Source organism: Callospermophilus lateralis, chromosome 9 (assembly GCF_048772815.1).
Source record: "Callospermophilus lateralis isolate mCalLat2 chromosome 9, mCalLat2.hap1, whole genome shotgun sequence".
Lineage (NCBI taxonomy): Eukaryota > Metazoa > Chordata > Mammalia > Rodentia > Sciuridae > Callospermophilus > Callospermophilus lateralis.
Window position 1 is genome coordinate 59,325,143 of NC_135313.1, and position 23,302 is coordinate 59,348,444.

At 33.2% G+C, this 23,302-nt stretch overlaps 1 protein-coding gene across 6 annotated transcripts in view; it reads right to left on the bottom strand.

The window, feature by feature from the left end:
* Positions 1 to 5,594: 5,594 nt before the first annotated feature.
* Positions 5,595 to 23,302, bottom strand: part of Dcaf17 (DDB1 and CUL4 associated factor 17) — a 44,205-nt gene continuing 26,497 nt past the window's right edge. For 4 of the 6 annotated variants that reach the window (XM_076865714.2, XM_076865712.2, XM_077110276.1 and 1 more), the window contains 6 exons: positions 21,153 to 21,295; positions 17,669 to 17,778; positions 14,635 to 14,722; positions 13,822 to 13,905; positions 11,666 to 11,821; positions 5,595 to 10,949 (listed from right to left, as the gene is read on the bottom strand). In XM_076865714.2, coding sequence (XP_076721829.1) covers positions 10,809 to 10,949; positions 11,666 to 11,821; positions 13,822 to 13,905; positions 14,635 to 14,722; positions 17,669 to 17,778; positions 21,153 to 21,295 — 722 coding nt within the window. In that variant the 3' untranslated portion in view covers positions 5,595 to 10,808. Of the gene's footprint in view, positions 10,950 to 11,665; positions 11,822 to 13,821; positions 13,906 to 14,634; positions 14,723 to 17,668; positions 17,779 to 21,152; positions 21,296 to 23,302 lie in introns of those variants that run through there. The other 2 variants (XM_076865713.2, XM_076865716.1) reach the window with 2 other exon arrangements.

Genomic DNA, 23,302 nt, shown 5'->3' on the forward strand with positions numbered 1-23,302 from the left:
AAAATAAACTTTGCATGACACAATTAAAATACTTAACATATGGAACAAGGATAAAGTCTTAAAAGCCTCAAGTGAAAAATGTTAGGTCACATTAGAAGCAAGCCAATCAGAATTACTTCTGATTTATCAGAAAAAAATTAAAAATCCAGGAGGCTTAGAACGAAGTATTCCAAGTCCTGAAAGAAAATAATCGTCCACCAAGATTGCAATAGCCAGCAAAGCTACCCTTCAGGATAAAAGGAGAAATAAAAACTTTACAAATAAGCAGAAACTAAAAGAATTCATGAATGCTAAGCTAGTGTTACAGAAAATACTTAAAATACTTCACACAGAAGAAATAAAAAACAAACCTCAGAGATCACAAATGGACAAGTCCAATTTGAAGAGTAGTTAAGCAAATGAGAAACAGGACTTAAACATTTGAAATAAATCAAAATGGCAAGAATCCATAAATCTATCTCTACAATAACATAGAATGTAAATGGTCTCAACTTTCCAATTAAAAGACATAGGCTAACAGGATGGATTAAAAAAAAAAAAAAAAGAACCAACTAAATGTTCTTTGCAAAAAATATACCTTACAGGCAAAACCAGCACATTACAGGCAAGAACAGCCACAGGCTGAAAGTAAAATGGAGCCTGAAAACAAGCAGATGTAGCTACTCTCATACATGACAAAACAGACTTAAAACCAAAATTTATCAGAACCCCAAATAAACAAGATCAAAAAATAAACTTTAATCAGAAGAGACAAAGAAGTTCCCTGAAAAAGGGAACAATCTAACAAGAAGATATGATAGTATATATGTATGCCCCAAATGCTGGTATGCTTAATTACATAAAACAGACACTACTCGAATTAAAGACTCAGATAAGACACCAATACAATAAAACTGGGTGATTTTAATACACCCCTCTCACAATAAATCAGTCATTCAGACATAAACTCAGTAAAGACTCTTTGGACTTAAAAAATATTATAAATCAAATAAACTTAATAGACATCTATAAAATATTACATTCAACAACAAAAGCTGAATATAATTCTCAGGAGTTCATAGAACCATATTTTAGGCTACAAAGCAACTCTTATCAAATACAAAAAAATTATATAATTCCTTGAGCCTTTGGGATCAAAAGGGAATAAAATTAGAGATTAACACCAAAAAACTGTACAGGAACTATATAAACACATGGAGATTGAAAAATTTTTTAAATGATGAATTGGTATTAGAAGAAATCAGGGGAAAAATTTTAAAATTCTTAGAATCAAATGAGAATAGTACACAACATACCAAAACCTCTGGGTCAGTATGAAGGTAGTCTGAAGAGAAAAGTTTGTAGTTATGAGTGCCTACCTAGGAAAAAAGAACGATCCCAAATAAACTGCCTAACAATGCATCTCAGGTTCCTTGAAAAACAAGAAACAATCCCAAAACCAGTAGAATAAAGGAAAAAATTAAGATCAGAGCCAAAAATCAGTAAGATTGAGAAAAAAATTTACAAAGAATCAATGGAATGAAGTTCATTCTTTGAAAAGATAAACAAGATTGGTAAATTCTTTTTTCTAAAATTTTGTTCTATAGTTGTAGATGGACAGAATGCCTTTATTTTATTTGTTTATTTTTATGTGGTGCTAAGAATTGAACCCAGTGCTTAACACGTTAGGCTGTGCTCTGCTACTGAGCTACAGTGTCAGCCTCAAGATTGGTAAATTCTTACTCAAACTAACCAAAAGAAAGAAGATCCAAATTAATAAAATTAGAGATAAAAATGTAGAAATCATTAGGTACTGTTTTGAAAACATATAATAAAAAATTTGAAAACCTAGAAGAAATGGATACATTTTCTAGATATATACAACTTGCCAAAATTGTATCAAGAGGACATAGGAAACCAGAACAGACCAATAACTGCAAATGAGATAGAAATAGTAATGAAAAGTTTTCCAACAAGGAAAAGCCCAGAACCAGTATTTCTTATTTTAAGAAATGTTTGTTCATGAATTCTACTAAATGAACAAACATTTCTTAAAATAAGAAATACAAATGGCCAACAAATATATGAAAAAATGCTCAACACAATTATCAATTAGGGAAATGCAAATCAACACTACACTGAGATTTCATCTCACTCCAGTTAGAATGGCAAACATCAAGAATATAAATAAGAGGGCTGGGGTTGTGGCTCAGTGGCAGAGAGCTTGCCTCTCACATGTGAGGCACTGGGTTTGAATCCTCAGCACCACATAAAAATAAACAAAATAAAGATATTGTGTCCAAGTATAACTAAAAAACATTTTTTAAAAGAATATAAATAATAAATGCTGGAGAGGATATGGAGAAAAAGGAACAATTTTACATTCTTGGTAGGATTACAAATTAGTACAACCACCATGGAAATTGGTATAGAGGTTTCTCAAAAGACTAGAAATGAAACCACCATATGAACCGCTATATCCCTCCTCCATATTAATTCTAAAGAATTAAAGTCTGGGAGCTGGGGTTGTGGCTCAGTGGTAGAGTGCCCGCCTAGCATACAGGAGGCACTGGATTCAATCCTCAGCCCATATAAATGTAAAATAAAGAGATTGTGTCCACCTAAAACTTAAAAGTAAATATTTAAAAAAAAAGAATTAAAGTCTGCATACTACAGTGATACATGCATACCCATGTTTATAGCAGCACAATTTACAATAGCCAAATTCTGGAACCAGCCTAAGTATCAATGGGTGAACAGATAAAGAAATTGTGATATATATCTGTATTTATACAACAGCATTTTATTCAGTCATAAGGAAAAATAAAATTATGTCATTTACAGGAAAATGGATGAAACTTTTGAGAACATTAAGTGAAGTAAGCCAAACTGTTTTTTTTCCTCATGTGGAAGCTAAAGAAGAAAAGTTGGGGAGGGAATTAATAAAAATTGAAGGGAAATCAGCTGAATAGAGGAAAGGGACCAGGGGGAGGAGGTGGGAGGGAAAGGGAAAACACTTCAGAATTTGATATTGGCCAAATTATATTGCTATTTGTTTGTATGTACAAATGTGTAACATCAAATCCCATCATTAGGTAGAATTACAATGTACCAATAAAAATATGGAAAAAAATGAACTAAGAATACATGCAATACAGATGAATCTCAAAATAACCACACTGAAAGACAGACAGAAAGAGCACTTATTGTATAATCCATTTACATACAATTATAGAAAATGCAAATTCATCTCAAGTGACAGAAATAGATGAGAGGTTGCCTTGGGAAAAGGGATGAGAAGGGCTCAAGAGAAGGATTAAAAAGGAGTATGAGGAAAATTTTTGGAGTGATAGGTATGGTCATTATCTTTTTTTTTTTTTTTTTTAAAGAGAGAGTGAGAGAGAAAGAATTGAGAGAGTGAGAATTTTTTAATATTTATTTTTTAGTTTTTGGCGGACACAACATCTTTGTTTGTATGTGGTGCTGAGAATCGAACCCGGGCCGCACGCATGCCAGGCGAGCGCGCTACCTCTTGAGCCACATCCCTAGTCCCTGGTCATTATCTTAATTGTGATGATAGTTTCATGGGTATACAAATGACAAAATTTACCAAATTATATACTTTAAATATGTCCAGTATATTGTATGTCAATTTTATCTCAATAAGTCTGCTAGGAAAATCTAATAATTCTAAATTATAATTTGATTTTATTTGCTGACATTTACTGGATTTATTGCTTTTCAAAATTGGCTATTTTAATTGAGAAAATAAATTAGTATTTATCCAAGTTTTTTTGAAAGTCAAATTCAGTGTTGCCTCTAATAAAGAATCATAATGGGGGTAAGGGTACAGCTTAGCGGTACTGCATATGCCTTAGAATGCATGAGGCCCTGGGTCAATCCTTAGTACCAGGTGGCGAAGAAAGATACCAACCAAGAAGTTAAACAGAATTATCAGACAAGTTTTTCAAGCTTTTGCTCGTTTGAAACCTCCCTTTCATTGCTATTATCTATTAATCTCATGGGATTCTACAAGCGATCCTAGTACCCTGTGTGTGGTATTTTTTAGTGGGTCTATAGAAGAGGCAGATTCCCCCAGTCTCCCAGATAGGGTTTAAGTGACCATGAGGAAAGGAACTAAATCTGTACTCTTTTTTAAAAAAATTTATTTATTTTTTATTTATATATGATAGTAGAATGTATTACAATTCTTATTACACATATATAGCACAATTTTTCCTATCTCTGGTTGTATACAAAGTATATTCATACCATTAGTGTCTTCATATCTGTACTTTGGATAATAATGATCATCACATTCCACCATCATTAATAATCCCATGCCCCCTCCCTTCCCCTCCAACCCCTCTACCCTCTCTAGAGTTCATCTATTCTTCCCATGCTCCCTCTCCCTATCCCACTATGAATCAGCCTCCTTATATCAAAGAAAACATTCAGCATTTGGGTTTTGGGGATTGGCTAACTTCACTTGGCATTATCTTCTCTAACTCCATGCTATGATTTTATTCTCTTTTATTGCTGAGTAATATTCCATTGTGTATATGTGCCACACTTTTTTAATCCATTCATCTATTGAAGGGCATCTAGGTTGGTTCGTTCCACAGTTTATCTATTGTGAATTGTGCTGCTATAAACATTGATGTGGCTGTGTCCCTGTAGTATGCTATTTTTAAGTCCTTTGCGTATAGACCAAGGAGAGGGATAGCTGGGTTATGAATCTGTACTCTTTGGAACAAATTTTAGGGAACTCGAATTGATAATCAGAAAGAGTGAAAGAAAAAATGAAAGTTTCTAAATTTTTTAACAGTTCTAAAACATGAATATATTATTTAGTATCACAACATATGTAGCCTAGAATACTACAGTTAGTGGGAAAGGCATAAAACTTATTTAATACACTTTAATGTTAGAGAAAAATTCACCTGATTATATTCCATGTTTGATAAAGAATAATTCAAGCTTAGTTGTGGGCTATCTTTTTTTTTAAATATTCTTTTTAAAATATATGTTTAGTTGTTGATGGACCTTTATTTATTTATTTATATGCAGTGCTGTAAATTGAACTCAGAGCCTCACACATATTAGGCAAGCACTCTACCACTGAGCTAACAGCCCCTTTGAAAAAGGTTTAGGTTATACATTTGCAAACTGAGTTGTGAGTTATCTTAACAATTATCACAAAGAATGTTTTCCGCAGTTCCTCAAGGTGAGGGTGCAGTGTGAAAAGAATAAAGAGCTCAAATATCATTCATAAGAAGGCTGTTAAAAACAAGTAGAAACAATCTATCAATTAGAAGTGATAACACGTCCATCATAAATGTTAAGAAAGGCTATCAACCATGAATGTTAAGTAAAATATAGAGTAACTGGAAGTCTTCAACAGTGTTTGAGGTAAGTGAAATGGTATACTCCTTTGGAAAAAGGTCTGGCCGTTTCTTATTAAACATACACCTACCAGAGGACACAAAAATTCTATCCCAAGAAATGTATCCAAGAGAAATAAAGACATCCACAAAAAAATGTGTACAAAAATGTCTAAAGCAGTTTTATTTATAATAGTAAAATCAAACAAACAAAAGCAGAAATAGTGCAGGGCTCTATCAACAGGAAGATAGAAAACTGTGACATATTCATACAAAATATTACTCAGCAATTAAAATATACAACAACATAAATAAACTCAAAAGCTTTATGATGGGTGAAATTAAGTTTTAGGACAGGAAAATCTAATCCAGGATACAAAAGAATCAGAAAAGAGTCACACATGAGGGATGGAGATGGCTTGGGCAGAGATACTAGGAAACTTTTTGGGATGACTGCAATGGTTTCAATTTTGAAAAAGGTTTAGGTTACACATTTGCAAAAAACTGAGGAAATTTATACTGAAAAATTGTGCATTTTATTGCATTAAATTTTAAATTTAAAAATAAATACTAAATAATCATAAACATGCTAATATATTGGGGGCAGTATGCTGACATCTGCAATTTACTATTCAGCACATGTCAAAACATGTGCTGAATAGTAAGCTGGACAGGTAAACAGTAAAACCAGTTTAATAAAATGTCAAATCCATGTGGTTAGTGTTTGGTTATTCACTATAAAATTCTTTCAACTTTACTGTATATTCAAAATTTTCATAATAAAATGATGGGAAAAGGTCCTTTGTTGATTTTATGTTTCTCTTATATATCCTTTGCTTGAAGTAAAGTTTCTTTCCGTAAAACATAGATTCTATTGCAGCACCTGGGCCAAACATTAGCTTCTGAATTTTTTTAAGGATTCTAAAAGGTAAATGATACATGTATAAACATGGTTAAGTAAAAGAAGAAACATATTCCTGGGGCTGGGGTTGTGGTTCAGTGGTAGAGTGCTTGCCTAGCACATGAGAGGCACTGGGTTTGATCCACAGCACCGCATAAAAATAAATTCATAAAATAAAGTTATTGTATCTGTCCACAACTAAAAATAAAAAAGAAACGTACTATTGAAAATAATTTTTATTGTCACTACAATTATTATCACCGAGTATTAAAATGAGTATCATTTTTAAACATCTTCTACCTACTGAATTAAGAACCATCTTTTCTGTCAAATGATGGACTTATTGACTGTCTTATCCAAAATTTAGATCTTTTTTTTTAAATTAATTTTTATTGTAGGTTGTTCAAAACATTACATAGTTCTTGATATATCATATTTCACACTTTGATCCAAGTGGGATATGAACTCCCATTTGTATATGGGGCAAAATTTAGATCTTTAATCATCCTTTAAAACACACAAGCTGGGCTTGGTGGCACATGCCTGTAATCCCAGACTCGGGAGGCTGAAGCAGGAGGACTGAAAGTTCAAGACCAGCCTCAGCAACTGAGCAAGGCCCTAAGCAACTTAGTGAGACAGTCTCAAAATAAAAAATGTACTGGGAATGTAGCTCAGTGGTAAAAGTACCTCTGGGTTCAATCCTCAGTACTTAAAAAAAACACTAAATACTTTCCTTCATACCTATTATAATTCTAAGTATGTTATACCACATATAGGCTAAAATAACATCTACTGCCTTTTGAGAGTGTTGGAGAAAACTGGCATAAGTTTATAAAAAAAAATCAACATGTGTTTCCCATCTCTGCATTTATTAATTATAGGAACTTGAGCAAATTAACTTATATAAGCTTCACTTTCTTCTCTCATATGTATAAAAGGGAATGATGATAGCTTATACCTCATATGATTATTTTAAATATCAAGTGAGACAACCATTTTACATGTGTCTTAATGACTGGTATACAGGAAATAATAAAATTAAGTTTCCATTATTAAAAATAAGTGTGCATAAGACACAAAACATTCAATTGGTAGAAGAATGATGAGTGCCTTAATTTGTTTAAATAGAATATTATCTTCTCTTCATTTGTCTGTTCAAACAGTAACTGATAGGATTTGTTTTGTCTTCTCCCAGAGTTGACAAGAAATAATGTAGAAAGTCAAAGAATAATAAGCTTGCTGCATCGATAGTGTGAAAATACAGAAACTCAAGGAGTGAAATGCAGAAATGTGTCTCTTTTCAGTTTAATGTCTGTACTTGCTGAAAAGCAACCTACTTCACTGGGTCTTGTATTAAACACTCAGAAATTTTATCCATAATGTTTTGTACCTGTCACTAGCACTTGTTAAGTATGTTGGCACATAGTTAGAATCACATAGCCCATGGAGAAGTAGGGTCAAGGTGGGACAGGAGGATGTTAAGTATCGTGCCCCATCACCCACAAACCGAATAGCAAAGTCTGCTGTCTGACAGGTGGCAGAATGAGAAGGTGCATGACACTAGAGTGATAGGAAGCCCATATCTTTGGGGAAGCATATGTCTCTTGTTATTTGTGCTATTTAATTTTCCCACATTCTTTGCTATCTTCAGTATCTTTTGGCATCTTTTCTTTTGCAGTGCTGAGGATTGAACTCAGCACTCTTGCACCTGCTGTGTACACTTTACTGTTGAGCTACAACCCCAGACATCTGGCATTGTTTATCAATCATCTAGTTTACATTCTCATATATTGTTAAATTGGCTGAAACTAAGTACTTGCAGCTTATCCTTTTAGTTGGGACTTAGCTCTCCTGTTTGTTACATCGTCCACAATTCCTTACTGTCTTTCACACTACGTGTATTTCCTGCCTAGCCTGTATGGCATTTGGCCTAGTCTAGTCAGATTTCAATGGTGATAATACATTACAAATTTCTTAGTGGTCTATTCCTATCTAGACTAGAAGGATCCTACTCCTAACCCTGCCAGGCACTGCAGGTATTTCTCAAATGCCTTTCTGAGTAGATGAGTTCCTCTCTATCATTTTACTAAAAGTCGGCAATGAATTAAAAGAGGAAAAACCCAATAACTACCGTAAAAACAACAAAACTCTGCCAGAACTGAAGTCTAAAGACAACCTTGTTCTCTAGAAATGAAGAGCAAACACTGCTGATACCCAGCACTGCACTTGCTTTGAAGCTCACATAGCATTGTTTTCTTTCTTTTCTCTGCTATTGTGCTCCTCTTACCAGACTTGTTTTTCAGGATGTACATTTACTATGCAGGATTGCTTAGATATAGCTAGTGTCTAACTGAAAATTTGCAGCAAAATCTAGCACACTGTAACTATTTAAGTGCTTTGTAATCATAATAATATCTTTAAAAATCTCTGAAAGCTTAAGAGATATTAAGTAGTATTTATTAAATATGCACAAAATAGATTTTTCAATTAGCAGATAATAAATATTATAATTTAACATGAAGATAATTTTATCATCTTGCTTGTGAGGTAATCACTTCTACTTTCCCAGATGGTTATTATACAGAGAATCAGATTCAGAAAAAATTATTTTTAGCTCACATATAAATATTTCAGCTTATTCTATAATGTCAGTACAGGTTAAATATCCCTAATCTGAAAAATCCAAAGTCCAAAATCTGAAACGTTTTGATTATTAACATGATGCCACAAATGGAAAATTTTAACACCTGACTTCATGTGATAAAACACAGTCAAAATGTAGGCACACAAGGTCTGGGGGTACAGCTCAGTTGTAGAGTGCTTGCCTTGCATATATAAGGCCTTGAGTTCAATCCCCAGCACCACCAAAAAAAAAAAAAAAAAAAAAAAAGTAGGCACACTAAGGTATGTGAATAAGGTATATATGAAACATAAAAGCATTTCATATTTAGACTTGGGTCTCATTGCCAAGACCTCATTATGTACATGCAAATATTCTCAAATTGGAAAAAAATAGAATTCTAAAACACTTCTAGTTCCAAGCATCAGATAAGGGATATTCAACTTATAGTTTTTCTTATTTATTTATTTTTTCCTTTTACATAAAGGACAGTTTTAGGTTTATTTCCTTTAAATTTACTGACCCTGCTACCAATTCCTTAACTTTTGGAACAGCTAACACTTTGTTAGTTCTATGATCATAATAAATCTGAAATCTATTTCCAAACTTTCAAGGGCAGAATGGAATAGATTTCACATCATTCTTAATATGGGATTGAGCCAAAACTGAAGGATTTTAATGTAAATCATTCAAGCTAAAATTCCACATTTTAATTTTAAGCTTGAATCAGCAATGATTTTTTTAAAACAAATGTTTCCTCCTTCCATCTTTTTTAAAACTAGTTATTTTTCTGAGGCTGAACCAAAGAAATATGCTAAACATATGGATTGCAATAACTGCATTTCTCAGACAGGAAGTATAAAGAAACATTTCCTCCCTATATAAAGGCTTAGCTACCTTTTTTAATAGTATGAAGAATGATTATTGGAGTTTAAGTATCATATTCAGAGTTGTTCTTAAAAATGAAGGGAAAAATACTCCTTTCATAACTAAGATAGCCAAAATTTTCTCTGGCTAATTGGGTAATTTCCACATTAGGAAGAACTTCCTCTGGGACCTTATCAACTCTTCTCCAGGGAATTCAATTGGTGCAGGTGAGAGTACCTTTATTTTCTTGCATAGGTATGAAAATATTGCCTCAACAAAATGGTTAGACTCACTAAATAAATAGAATGGTGAAATGACAGCATCCTTAGAAATACTGAGTTAAAAAGGCTGCATATCAGAAAAAATTTCATTCAGGTTTGCTTGGAATCTTTTATATTAATCTATAATACAAGCACAAATACTCAATGGGACATTAAGCCAAAAGAATAAAACCATGGAAGAAAGGTAATTTGGGAGTTAGAGTTAATCCTTGATATGGTATACAAATACAAAATCCTATATACATATATATGATTAAAAAAAACACTCTAATGTCAACATTTTGGCTCAAAACTATGTTTTCACATTCTATATCTCATTTCTCATCCTCAAGCAAAATTTGGTACAGAGTAGACAGAATTTTTTCTGAATCTATAATTTGTATCTATTTTTGTCTCTTTCCTACCCTTACCAATCACAATTCCATACAGTCCTTTAAGAACCGGGTTAGACATCTCCACATCAGTGACACTCTCCACACCAACTGGAATTAACCTGTCCTTTCCGCTTTCAGTATTTTATATTTGCATTAGCACGTAGCTAAAAGTCCAGAAAACTAGACTTGTTGGGACAACATTTTAAAAAATACACAAACCTTTTCATAAAATGAAGTTCTCAGCACCTTCTATGGTAAGAGCTTTAGTCATCTGAAGTCAACCCAACACCTTTTCTGGAAAATACTGCAGAATGTGCCATGCAAATAATAAAAGGAGGATTGGAACACAGTTGCTGGGTTGTTTGGCTAAAAGTTTCATAAGTTATAATTATTTCACTCCTTTTAACAACTTTTGTTTAGGATTTCTTCTTCTTCTGCAGGGTCACAAACCATCTGGTAAACATAGCAGCTGAAGACCCTGTTTGGTTTCTGTTCTATGTGTAGCACCAAGTCTCTGTCAAAGTAGACTTCATGGCTATATGTCTGTAATAAAAACAGTTATATGAAATCTCATTTTCACAGAACCATATTCATTATTGTGTTACTTGGGATCATTGAATATACAATGAATACACAAAACATTTATTTTTAATTGTTTGTGGATATAAAGATTACTAGTGAAAAAAACCACTGTATAAAATATAGAGAATGAAAAGAATTCTGAACTTAGGAGTCTAAATATCAAGATTCTATAGTGAAACACTGCCAATATCTATTTTACTGTGTGATGGGGTACAAGCTGTGGTGCCTCTCAAGTTTTCCATTGATAAAACAAGTCCTGGATAGAATGTCTGGTGTTCCTTTTAACTTTTATATTCTGTAATAGTTGGAAGAGGAGACAAATGTTTCTAAGAGTGCCTGGAAATCCAACTTGCTTAGAGATGGTCCGGAATAACTGGGACTAATTATCTTATACTTTGCATTTAACAAAGACATAATTGAGAGAAAATCATACTATGGTAAGGAAGAAAGTCTCAGGAAAACACGAGAGCTTTCTTTTTAAGGCCTTCACTAAGGGAAGCGTCCCTGAGTGCTGGGGAAGCTTAAGAAAGCTCATTTTGTTTCATTTATTGGACAATGACTTCTTTCATGTGGTCACCAGCATAGACGAGTCTGGACAAGTAAAACGTAACACCTTTTCCAGTAAATGGCACCCATAAAGAAAACTCATAATTTTGTGTCCCATCATTTCTACTTACCACATCCCATGACTCCACTAGTGGAATGCTTTTAAGTAAAGTTCCATATTCATTACAGTGGAAATCCAGGTGAGCTTTTCCTTCAGCATCTATTTGCGTAACAGCTACCACAGAAAGCAAATCCAACTCATCTTCATAATCCACAATTTTGAAAGTCTTGGGGATAGATGGGTAAGGCAATGAAAAGAGGGTTCAAATCTAGTTATTCAGTTAGGAGTATTACTACATTTATAGTGTAACTCTTCTATTACTTATAAACATATGGCCAAAGGAAAAGTGAAGAGGTGAAAAAGTAGAAATGTGTCTATTCAGATGCCTAGTTAAACATCAGCCTCAGACTTTGAAGACTTAGCAATATCCTAAAGATTTTGACAAATGGATCCAAGTTTATATATATATCTCAGAATAAAAATGGAATCTCTACAATGACAGCAAACCAGACCTCTCCAAATTCAAAAGTAGTCAACTGCTGCCTTTGATGTGTGTTCATAGGTTTCTGGTCTAAATATAAGAAGCTCAGATTTGAAACCTGCAGACTGCTCTCTGAGCTCTAAAAGTTCTCACTCTGGAAAACAGTCATTTCAAGGACTGATAACCCATCATGCACTATTTATGACTCCTATTTGCCATCCGTTGTTTTTTTTATGATTCCCTTTTTTTGGTCTTTATTTATTTTTATGTCGTGTTGGGGATCGAACACAGGGCCTTGCCTTTGCTAGGCGTGTGCTCTACAGATGAGAGACAACCCCAGCCCCCTTTTGGTTCTTTTAAAAATCCTTTTTGGTTCCCTAAAGAAAGAAAAATGGCTATCTATACTTGAGAGGAAATATTAGGAACTGAAATCCAACCTACAGAACAGGACTGGGTCAAGAAGGCTTAGCTATGGTAAAGAGAGAAACAAAAACAAAAACAAAACAAACAAAAAAACCAGAACTCTGCCTGTAGGGAGAAAACCTGGGGAGGCAGATCAGTGCATGGCCAGCCAATAATGGACCAGATGCCTGTTATCAACCTTTAGGAAGGCACAAAAGTTTCTCTTAATCACCAACTACTAATTCATCCTTCACTTATGTTTGGTCAAACTGCTTTTTAACCCATTTATATTTTCTGTCTTTACCACTTTATGACAAAAATTTATAGATTTGTTATCTATGATTCCTTTATATTTACTTTTTTTCCTTATTTCCATGGTCAACTTTCAAAATGTAACTTATTACCTATTAGTGATTTTATAGATTTTAGCCAGAATCCCTTTCAATTTTTCATTTAAAGTCTAAAAGATTTTGCTTCATAACCTCACGAAACAGAGCATCTCTCTATTTATTGTCACTCTTTGCCCCTTACTTCTGCTACTATTTGGCAATTTGACTAAATCTTTCTTGAATATACTTTTATATATGGTGTAGGAAGCTTTTTGCTTCGTTCTTAATAGATTTTTGTGATCCAAAAGAATATAATTTTTTGTTTTGTTTTTTTGACAGAACACCCTATCCTGGGCTACTTCTAACCTATTTAAGAAGATTTTCAAAAACTGTCCTTAGAAGGTTACTCTGTTTCCACCTTGATATGCTCATACAAACAATATAGTTATAAGGTTTAAGTGGATTTAGTATTATGCAATAGTTTTATATTTAAGGCTTTTATAATACTTTCAATGTCTCTAAAGGAAAGAGATAAAAATATATTAAGTGACTGGTGATGCCAAGTTGAGGGCAAAGGCTGAAAGGATTTGTCATACCCTCACACCTACTTCCTCTGGCCCATGAATATTAACAACATATCCATATCTAGTAAGTAAAAAAATAAGGTAAAGGTCATAAAGGCATGCTGATATAATCTTGAGAATTTTCTATTAAGAGATTTTCTTAGAAAATATATCAACAACAACAACAACAAAACAATGAGTTAATCATGTTTTCAAATTATTTTGGCCCTATGAACTTTCATACAAAATATTATGAATAATTCCAATAAAAAAAGAGGATAATGGGGCTGTACACTATAATTGTACATAATTCTACCATTTGGCCTAGAGAAAATCCCTAGCCCTAATCTCTAGCTCACCACCCACACAAATACAATCTAAAAGCAATAATTTGAAACTTATAGTGTAAGTACACACTGGTATGCTTTGTTATCTTAGGCTAAAGTAATACCTCTTGTTCTGGGTCATCATCCAGAAGGTTAAAACTTTTTTTGACCACCCGTCCAGAAGCAGTAACAGTGACTAAATTTTCATTCTATCACACGGAGAGAAATAAAAAGATACAACAAATTCTGTTACATGCAGTTAAAGGCAAAATTATATTAACAAATGGGTAAAACTAACCAGCCCTTCTTTAACATCAACAATTCTTTCCTAACTGAGAAAATTCTGAATCATATTTCTAATCCTTCAGTTAATAAAAGTACTTTATTGTGGTAAAGGCTTTAAGTGGATAAAATCCCAGAATAGGCAAAAGTTAATTAATTAAAAGATTATAGGTTTGCTGCTTAATCCATCCTTTATACTTTTGACTTAACAGTTTAAAAAATAGTAAATAAAAAATAGATTTGTTTTTAGAAATTTCCCTCCTCATCATTTTCTTTATGTTCTTGATTTATACACTAAGGAAAAGTACCAAAGGAAAAGTACCATCTGGAGTTCAAGTATAGGATATAAATTTAGAGATTTACCATATCTTCCTAATCCTAAATTTGCACAAGTAATTGAACCCAAAGGTTGAAATTCATTAAAAACTTAAAAGAGAAATGCAGAAGAATAAGCAAAAGATAAACTCAATACACTCAATCAACTCTTTTCAAATCTATTAAGTACCTGGGTCTAAGACCCATGTAGACAACATGAATAAACTTATAGGGTTGTGCTATTATTTTCAGGCATACTCCAGGCAAACATATATGTATATTATATACTCTTACAAAGAAAGACAATTATATACAAAGGATTTTAAAGTATTCTGACTTACTTTGTTCTCCCTGTTGGCCAAAATGACAAAATCCTCAGAGATCTGATGCTGAGAGCTATTATTTTCTATTTCATTTAGCTTTAAAACTCTGAAAAAGAAAAATACAAATCTAAGAACTCAAAAACCATCAAAGTGCCAAAGCTGAATTACTTAAATGAAACTCAACAAATGAAAATTAATTAATCTGCAATATTCTTGACTGATCATTAAACTCTTTCCAACTTAAGAGAGTTTATTAAATAGGAAATAGTAACTGTTAAAACAGGTACTAGGCATGAAGTAGGCATGAAACAGCTTGCTCAGGCCTAAACATCTTCTAAACTGGCTTAATTAAATTTAATCTATAGAACCTCATTTCTCACCTGCAACAGGTCTTTAATATCTCAGTTTTAAGGATGGCATTACAATATATATTTCCTTTTTTTTTTTTTTTTTGGAGCTGAGGATTGAACCCAGGGCCTTGTGCATGAGAGGCAAGCGCTCTACCAACTGAGCTATATCCCTAACTCCGATATTTCCATTTTTATTTCTGAAGATAGAATGAGATATCTATGAACAATATTTAGAGTTAACTATAAAGCAGACTAGCAACTAAATCTGAACTAAGTTTTTATGATAGAGTAATAGTTAAAAACTGCAACTGACAATATATTTTTCTTTGGATTAAAGATTTGGCTTTTCTGAGTTCAAATGAACTCATGGATCAGCTTATTCAGGAAGAGAAAATAATTTGCTCACTACCCACACAAATACGATCAGATCATCAATAAGCTTCAAAAGCACAATGTTCTCAAACGCTCAAAGTCTCAAGTGCATGTAAAGAGCACAGTTGGGAGAAACAGGTACTGTGCCCAGGGATAGCTACATGCCTCAGAGTTTCAGAAACAAACAAACAAAAATCAGATAATATTTTAAATTACTTGATTAGTTATCTGAATTAGTGACAATATTTAAAAGTATCTATCTTTTAAAACCTGGCAAAAGGACACATAGTCTTTGTGGGCCTTATTGTCCTAAAACTAATTATGATTGATAACAAACATTAAAAGGATGGGTGATAATAAACATCAAAGTAAGGTTTATTGAAGCTGAATCACAGTTTAAAATGTTTTGTAAAAGTTAATAAACTTATTTTGTTAAATCCTTTCATCCTCCTAAGAAGAGATAAAGAAAGGTAGACTGATTATTATGAAGCATAAAGAAGAAAAAAGGCAGACACTGTTCTTATTTAACAAATACTTACTGAGTATCTGTTCTGTGTCAAGCACTGTGTCAGCACTGGGGTTGCTGGTATCAACAAAACAGACCTTCTCCTTTCATTATGGAGAATTAATTAAAATTGTTCTATGTGCAAGATTACACAGTTTATGCAATGAAAATATGGTGGGTGAGTAAATCTAACAAGGGTATCAGGAAAGGTCTCTGTCAAAAAGTGACATGTGGGTTAGTCCAGAACAGAAAACAGATAGACTCCAATCCAAGAAAATAGGTCCTCAGCTGTCTAAAAAACACAGCATGATTGAAGTTAACTGAGTGGGAAGAGGTCTTTCAGACCCTGTCAACTATATTGGTCTATATTCTAAGAGAAACAAGAAGCCACAAAATGGTTAAAACAGAATTCAGTTGCTTAGGTTTTTTTATACCTGTTCATCTTTCTGAAAATGATTCTCACTGCTGAGAAGAAAAAAATAAAGTGCAAGAATGGATTCTGGATGCCCTCTAAGTAGTCAAGGTTAGTGATGACAGCTGTCTGACCAAAATGATGAGTGGCCATGGTAGAAATAGGCACACTTAAAAAATATTTAGTAGTGAAATAGACTGTATTAACAGAAGATATGATGTGTGTGTGGGGAGAGAAAGGAGGAAAAAGGGAGAATGCAGGTAGGGCAGGCCCAAGATGGCTATAATTAGGCTCCCTCACTGAGATTTTCAGTGGGCTATGTTTTTAGTATGTAGCCAAGGTCACAAACACCCTGATTCAGCGGATGTACTCAAGGTCATAAATATTTGCTTATAAGCATGCACCCACTTTTATAACCTATTGGCCATGTGCCTCCTTCATCTGGCCTGCATATAAAAAAAAAAAAGGCCTATGGAAATGGCTTAGGGGGTTACATGGAACTGGTTGGGACAAAATGAGGCTGGATAGGGGTTATTGCCACCAAACAAAGAAAATCTATCATCCCAACTGCATCTTGTATCCTCTTCCACCTGCCAGGATCCAGAATCTTCTTCCTAGGTCTGAGTGTCCACCCTGACAATGCACACGTGTTTAAGTGTGTGCATGCTGATGAAAGACAAGAAAGTGAGGTATCAAAAAGAATTCCAGATTTCTGGCATAAGCTTAGATGAGAAGTTTGAGTTAGGATATAAATGTTAGGGTTTTTGGTACATATATATGATATTTGAAGACAAGGAAATAGAATCATGAAGAAAAAGAATGCCTACTGAGAAGAAAGCCCAAGTACTGAGGATGTACAGGCAAAAGGACATTCTAATTCAACAATTAGAAAGTCTGGGTAGAGAAGAGCAAGCATATAAGGTTACCAAAAAAAAACATATAGGAGAAGGAGGAAAATATTCAGGAGAACTGAGGTGTCAGGAAAACCAAATGGAGAACACTTCAAGGGAGGACAAGTCAATTTATGGGAGATGTGTAAAAGTAAAAAAACCTAAAACAAAAAACAACCACTACCTTTCTTGTGTTAGGGCTGTCTTTCAGAATAAGGATAAATCATCTCATTTCTTATTAATCCTAGAGAATTAGGATCTGGTAAGGGCAGCCAATCTGTAAGTCCCTTTCACTTACATATCATCAATCAAAGACTATACTCAAATGTAAATATTTACAAATAGTAATGATGAAGTTAAAGGAATAAAGTTAGATTTCTAGATGCCAGTTTCTGAGGAAGTGCCCTATAATAAACTAATTGTTTTCATAAGTGGCTCAATAGTTAGCATTTATTGGCATCTTTATTTTTTACCAGCTATCAAAAGCTGTTTTTAATTTAAAAGTGTTTCTGAAATTACTCACTTGATTTGATTTGGGCCAACATGTATTATTCTCCCAGAAGCATCAGGATGAAAATAAATCCAGTCAGATTCCAAAGAACAGCACTCCATTTCTTGGATCCCATTTTTTGCCTTAAGTTGGGGGGGGGGGATGACAAAGATTAGGAGTAAATCAAATAACTTTTCAAATATAACACTAGTGATGTATCAAAAATTCCCAAGTATAGGGAAGAGACAACATTAACCAGTTGAACTGGAGTGAAGGAGGGCTGCATTAGAATACCTAAACTTGAGAAATTGAGAACATTTGAATTCAGAAACTCCATAAATTTACTCTATACTATATACTTATTATACCTTACAAATAATAATACAAGTTATCATATCTCAAGCACGTACTCTGTGTTGGGAACTGCATTAGATACTTTATGGTCACTACTTAATTTGATCTTAATCACACTCAGACAAACATTAACTCTATTTTATGGCTAAAGGAACTGATACTCAAAGAGATAAATCATTTGTCCACTTTTGAACTTGCTATATAAAGGATCTGACGCCAAAGTCCATGAACTCTCCACTATATAACTGCCCTAATTATGCTCATGCACTTCCATACAACTTCCTCCTTCCTTTCCCATCCCCAACTACCTGTCAATCAGAAGAGTGGGTAACATGCATATAAACACATAACCACACTAATGCCTCAGACACAGGTCACAATCTCCTTGGATAAATGAATGTTAAATTCTCAAATCTAATGGGGTATAGTGGCATATGCCTACAGTTCCAGCTGAGGAGGAAGAATCATTGAGCTTATGAGATTGAGAACAGCCTGAGCAATATAGAAATACCCTGTCTCAAAAAACAAAAACCAAAACCAACTTTCATATCTGAGGAAATAATCTAATACTGCTTAGCAATTAAGGCTGGAAAAGAGATTCATTTCATTACAATATATTCATACATTAAATTGGAAAAAACCCTGTATGACACATGATCACATGTGTATGCAAATATTCTATCTTATACAGAGGAGCACTGGGAACTAATACTAACATAGATATATAACTTTTTCAGCTTTATTCAAGTCATTTAATTTCTCAAATGTAAAATAAAATATCTCATACCTAATGGATTCTCATAAAAGCTTTGAAATATTAGAGTTCATAAATTCCATAGCATATATTGACTGGTTACTATATTTTAGATATTACAGTTGGCATTTGTACCTGATATGAATTAGACATCAAGATATTTATAGTCTAAGGTAGAAACAGAAACAAAAATAGAAAATAATAAAGCAGTACAGAAAATGAAATGATTGAGCATAAACAGGATATCTGAACAGGAAATTATCAAGAAACCAATCCAGATGAACAGAATTTCAGGAGGAAAAACTTAAACTAAACCTTAAAGGATAAGCAGAAAACAGTGTGAAAGAAGAGACAGCACAGAACAAATGTACAGAAGAATTAATCCAGACTATGTATGTACATAAATATGAGAAGTTGCTAAAATTAAGTAGTATATAGGCACGAGGCTGAAAATATTAAGGCTTGGGCTATGATGTTAAGCACTCTGTATATCATAATTCCCCAAATTCTGGAATTATAAAACATTTTATATATCACATTAGTAAATGAGTTTCAGCCTTTCATTAATTTTTACAAGTATTCTAATTATTTCTAATGGGAATGGTGGTATTATTATTATACTTTATAAGAAAACTAATGCAATTATACATCTTGTTTGTCATCAGTTAAGATTAATATATCCGTGATGGTACTGGCTCCAGAAGCTCCATTGTTTAATATAAACTGTACACACTATATATATCTTTCTTTAGAAGGCTATTCTCTTTATTATAATATCTAAATAGAATGTGCAAAAAATTCTCTTTATGTTAAATACTACTAGCAACTTCATTACCAGTTCCTGTAGTTTTTATTATTTACTCAAATGCTAGATTTAAAACTCAGGGTAATAAAGAAAGCTATGAAACATTTTCTATAATTTTCTTTGGCTACTTAATGTGTTTTGGGATTATCCATTCTTCTGACTGAAAGGAAGGTAATATGCATATGAATCATAAAGGTAATGTCACAGCAATAAAACTGCCCAGCAAAAATAATAAAACTGGTATTACAGTATGAGAGTATGTGATAGGGATGAGGGATGCTTGGCATAAATGTTGAAGGCCACCATTAATATATGTATACACACAAATATATAAACAAACACACACACATATCAGACAGGTATTATCTGTTCTTATATAAAGAACATGTGCTCAATGTACAGAATGTGAATTATGCAGGGTTTCACTGGATATAAAAGTTAAATGAAAAAGAAGGGACAGGTCCCAGTGTCTGAAGGATATCCTGGCTAGGAGGTAAACAATAAAATGAAGATTTGTCATGGCAGGAAACAGTCCCTAGAAGGTGCTTTATAAAAGAGGATGTCACTGGGCTGGGCCAAATAGAAGCCCATTGTGATAAATAAATGAGAAAATCGAAGGGAACAATGCTAACACAAATGTGCTTATTTTAAATATAGTGAAAGGTAACCTGTGACTAAGTCATTGGTATCAAGAGTGACTGTACAAGGTCCTGGAAGAGACAAGGGTGGAATAAGCTGAGCCTACCTCAAAAAAAGCAAGCTCATCTGATATATCAAGAGGGTCCATAAATAAACTAAACAGAAATGCAAAACAAAAATGGAAATCTCCCTCTTTTGTGGACTCTTTTACACTTACCTCAATCACTGTACTGATCACACCACATCATATATATATACATATATATATATATATATATATATATATATATATATATATATATATATATATATGTTTTTATATATATGTTTACTTTCTTTTGAGAGTACAGGCAAACTGAGGGAAGTAAATGTATTCCCAGTCATGTCTGGCACATGGCAGGCTCTGGATAAATGTTTATCAAATAGCAAATCAATGCCTAAATCATGTTTTACAAGAAAATGAAGAAAAATGAATCCAAGAGGTAGAAATTTCTATTGTTTTGCCATATATCATTTCTTCGTACTCTGCCATATATTCATACTTAATATCCTTTAGAATTCAGTGTTTCAATGCCAAAACTGTGATCTCCAGAATTCCATCTGATTCTGCCATGGAAAGCAAATAGCAACAAATCCTAGAAACAGAACAATAATATATTCCACAGCAATTTTAGAGGCAGTCTGAACATATTTCATCAGTGTTTCCCGTTGTGGAACATGAGTAATGCTTTGGGTCCCTTGCTAAGACGCTGGTAAGAAAAAAAGATTCTTGATACCTTAAGAATTTCCAAATGTTATATTTTTAGATTCTGGGTGATACACACAAGTTATTTGCTATATTCTCTATACTCCCACAAATTATTAAAACAAAGTAATTCTTAGGAATGTAGAGCTATTAGGAGGTAGAGAATAAAGAATTTCTGATATAAATTTACTACTAAGAAGTCTGATCCACTCATGATTACCAATGAATTATCTTTTAGGGCACAAATATGGAAAACTCCTTTCTGTTTCTTCTTATTGGGTGTGATGATGTAGTGCCAAGGATGGCCTCCAATCTGAAAAGCATTCTCCAGGGATGACACCTCAAAGAGCAGTGGTGGTGAGTCTGTAGAGATGAACAAAAGGAATTTACCAGCATCCCTGTTTCCTATGGCCTTGGACCATTTATTAATTGAATTTAACATTTCTTTGCATGCATCATTTGTGAGTTTCCATTAATGAAAAATTACTCTATCAAATGAAATAAAATGCAATCAGGAAGAAGGTTTATTGCTAAGAAATGAAAAAGTCAGGAAACAAACAATCTATGAATTAACTTTCTAGACATCTGCTTTTGGGGTATGTGTGGCCTATAAGCAGAAATTAAGAGAAATAAGAGCTGAAGGTGCTTATTATGTTAAGAAAAAAGGACAAACTGTACTTAATAAAAGTAGTTGCCATTTATTGAGCTTCTGCTATGTGTAAGACTCTTGAGTTAGCTACTATTTCTAACTCCCACAAAAATCCTACCAGGTAATTAGCTCTAATAATTCCTTTAAATATGAGGGAGAGCTCTTCCATATCCTAGGAGTATATGCAGTAACTTTTCAAGATCTGTCTTGCATAAGATTTGCAATGTAGAGATGACATTACTCATAACGAATGCAACCACTGAGGGTCCACTGAGCCTGCCATAATGGAGGCTTTATTAAGGATAGCCACTACTGCTAGTATTATCATCATAGAAGTTAGCTTTAACTTGTGCAGATATATCCAGTCAGTTTCTCCTGGAGACTGATATCACAAAAGAAATTTTTGTTGTTGGTGTTTTTCAGTCTTCCTTTATGATTACAATTTTAGTAGTGTGGAAGGTATTGCAGCTTTAGAGGATCAGAACTGCTTTTAGGCAACCTATGGGAAACACTACGTGGTTTTTTTGAGCAGATGGCTAATCTATGACTCTTCATCGATCCCTCTAAGTTGAAAATTTAATTTTTGGTTTGTGAAGCCACTACTATTATATAGGGGCTTGTCTTAGGAAGACCATTCATGTAAGAATCACACATTTTATATAGAAGTGTGTACTCTTTCAGGCTTCTTCATAAGGATTATTTACTACTTACAGCTATTCATAGGATAAAAACAATGAGAAGTGTTTCAAATTGACAATACTGAGGAGAAAGGAAGAAGCAGGTATCAACCTTTAAGGAAAGAGTGATATCTTTAATAGAGTTTTTTTCAAGTAATAAGAAAAATATAACAACCCCAATGCAAAAATGGTCACAGGACAGGAGTTGGTAAATTGAAAGAAATATAAATACCATGTAATAATTTAGTGGTTACCAAACAATAATGGATGAAGAAAAGAATTACAAATAGGAAACTCTAAGAGTTTTAATTTGGGATTAAAATTTATTAGGTTATAGAGAATGTAAAACAGAAATTAAAAATAGAAAAACAATGCAAACAGATATAATTAGAAGAAATACTTTTTCTCAACAGTTGCTAAACTTGGCCCAGAAACAGCATAACTCTGATGGGACCTGCTAATCTTCCAAGAGCTCAAATTTTGACCTGTAATACTATTCTCAACTAAAAGGCCTAAAAGTTCCCAGAGAGTAACTGTTTTACTCCTTATGGTGAGAAAATTTTTGGATGCACCCAAACCATCCTGTTAGAAAGCAAGGATATTACAAGGATGGCAGCGGGTAGTGTGAAAAGAATAGAAAAGCCAGCAAAACAAACTCCTTCTGGCTAGACTGTGGAAAGTCAGTCATTACAAAGAAAGTAACAATTATGGTTAATTAGAATACTGTTAGTCAGTGTAAGGTCCAACAATATTTAAAAGGAGAGTTTTAACATAGTTGTTTTGTTTATTAAAAAAGGACTCCAATAGGACAGAATTTTCTATACTTTTAATGTACAGATAATTACCAAATAAATGTTCATCTTAAAAAATTTAGATATGTTTTAAGTAAAATTATAAGGTACAAAACAGTATTGTCATACTTGGTATAAGAAGGCACTATTTAAAATATATATCCAGATATTTGCTTAATTTTGCAAAAAAAACTAACAATGGAAGAATAAACCAGAAACTAAAAATAATGGTTATTTTTGAGGACAGATTTGA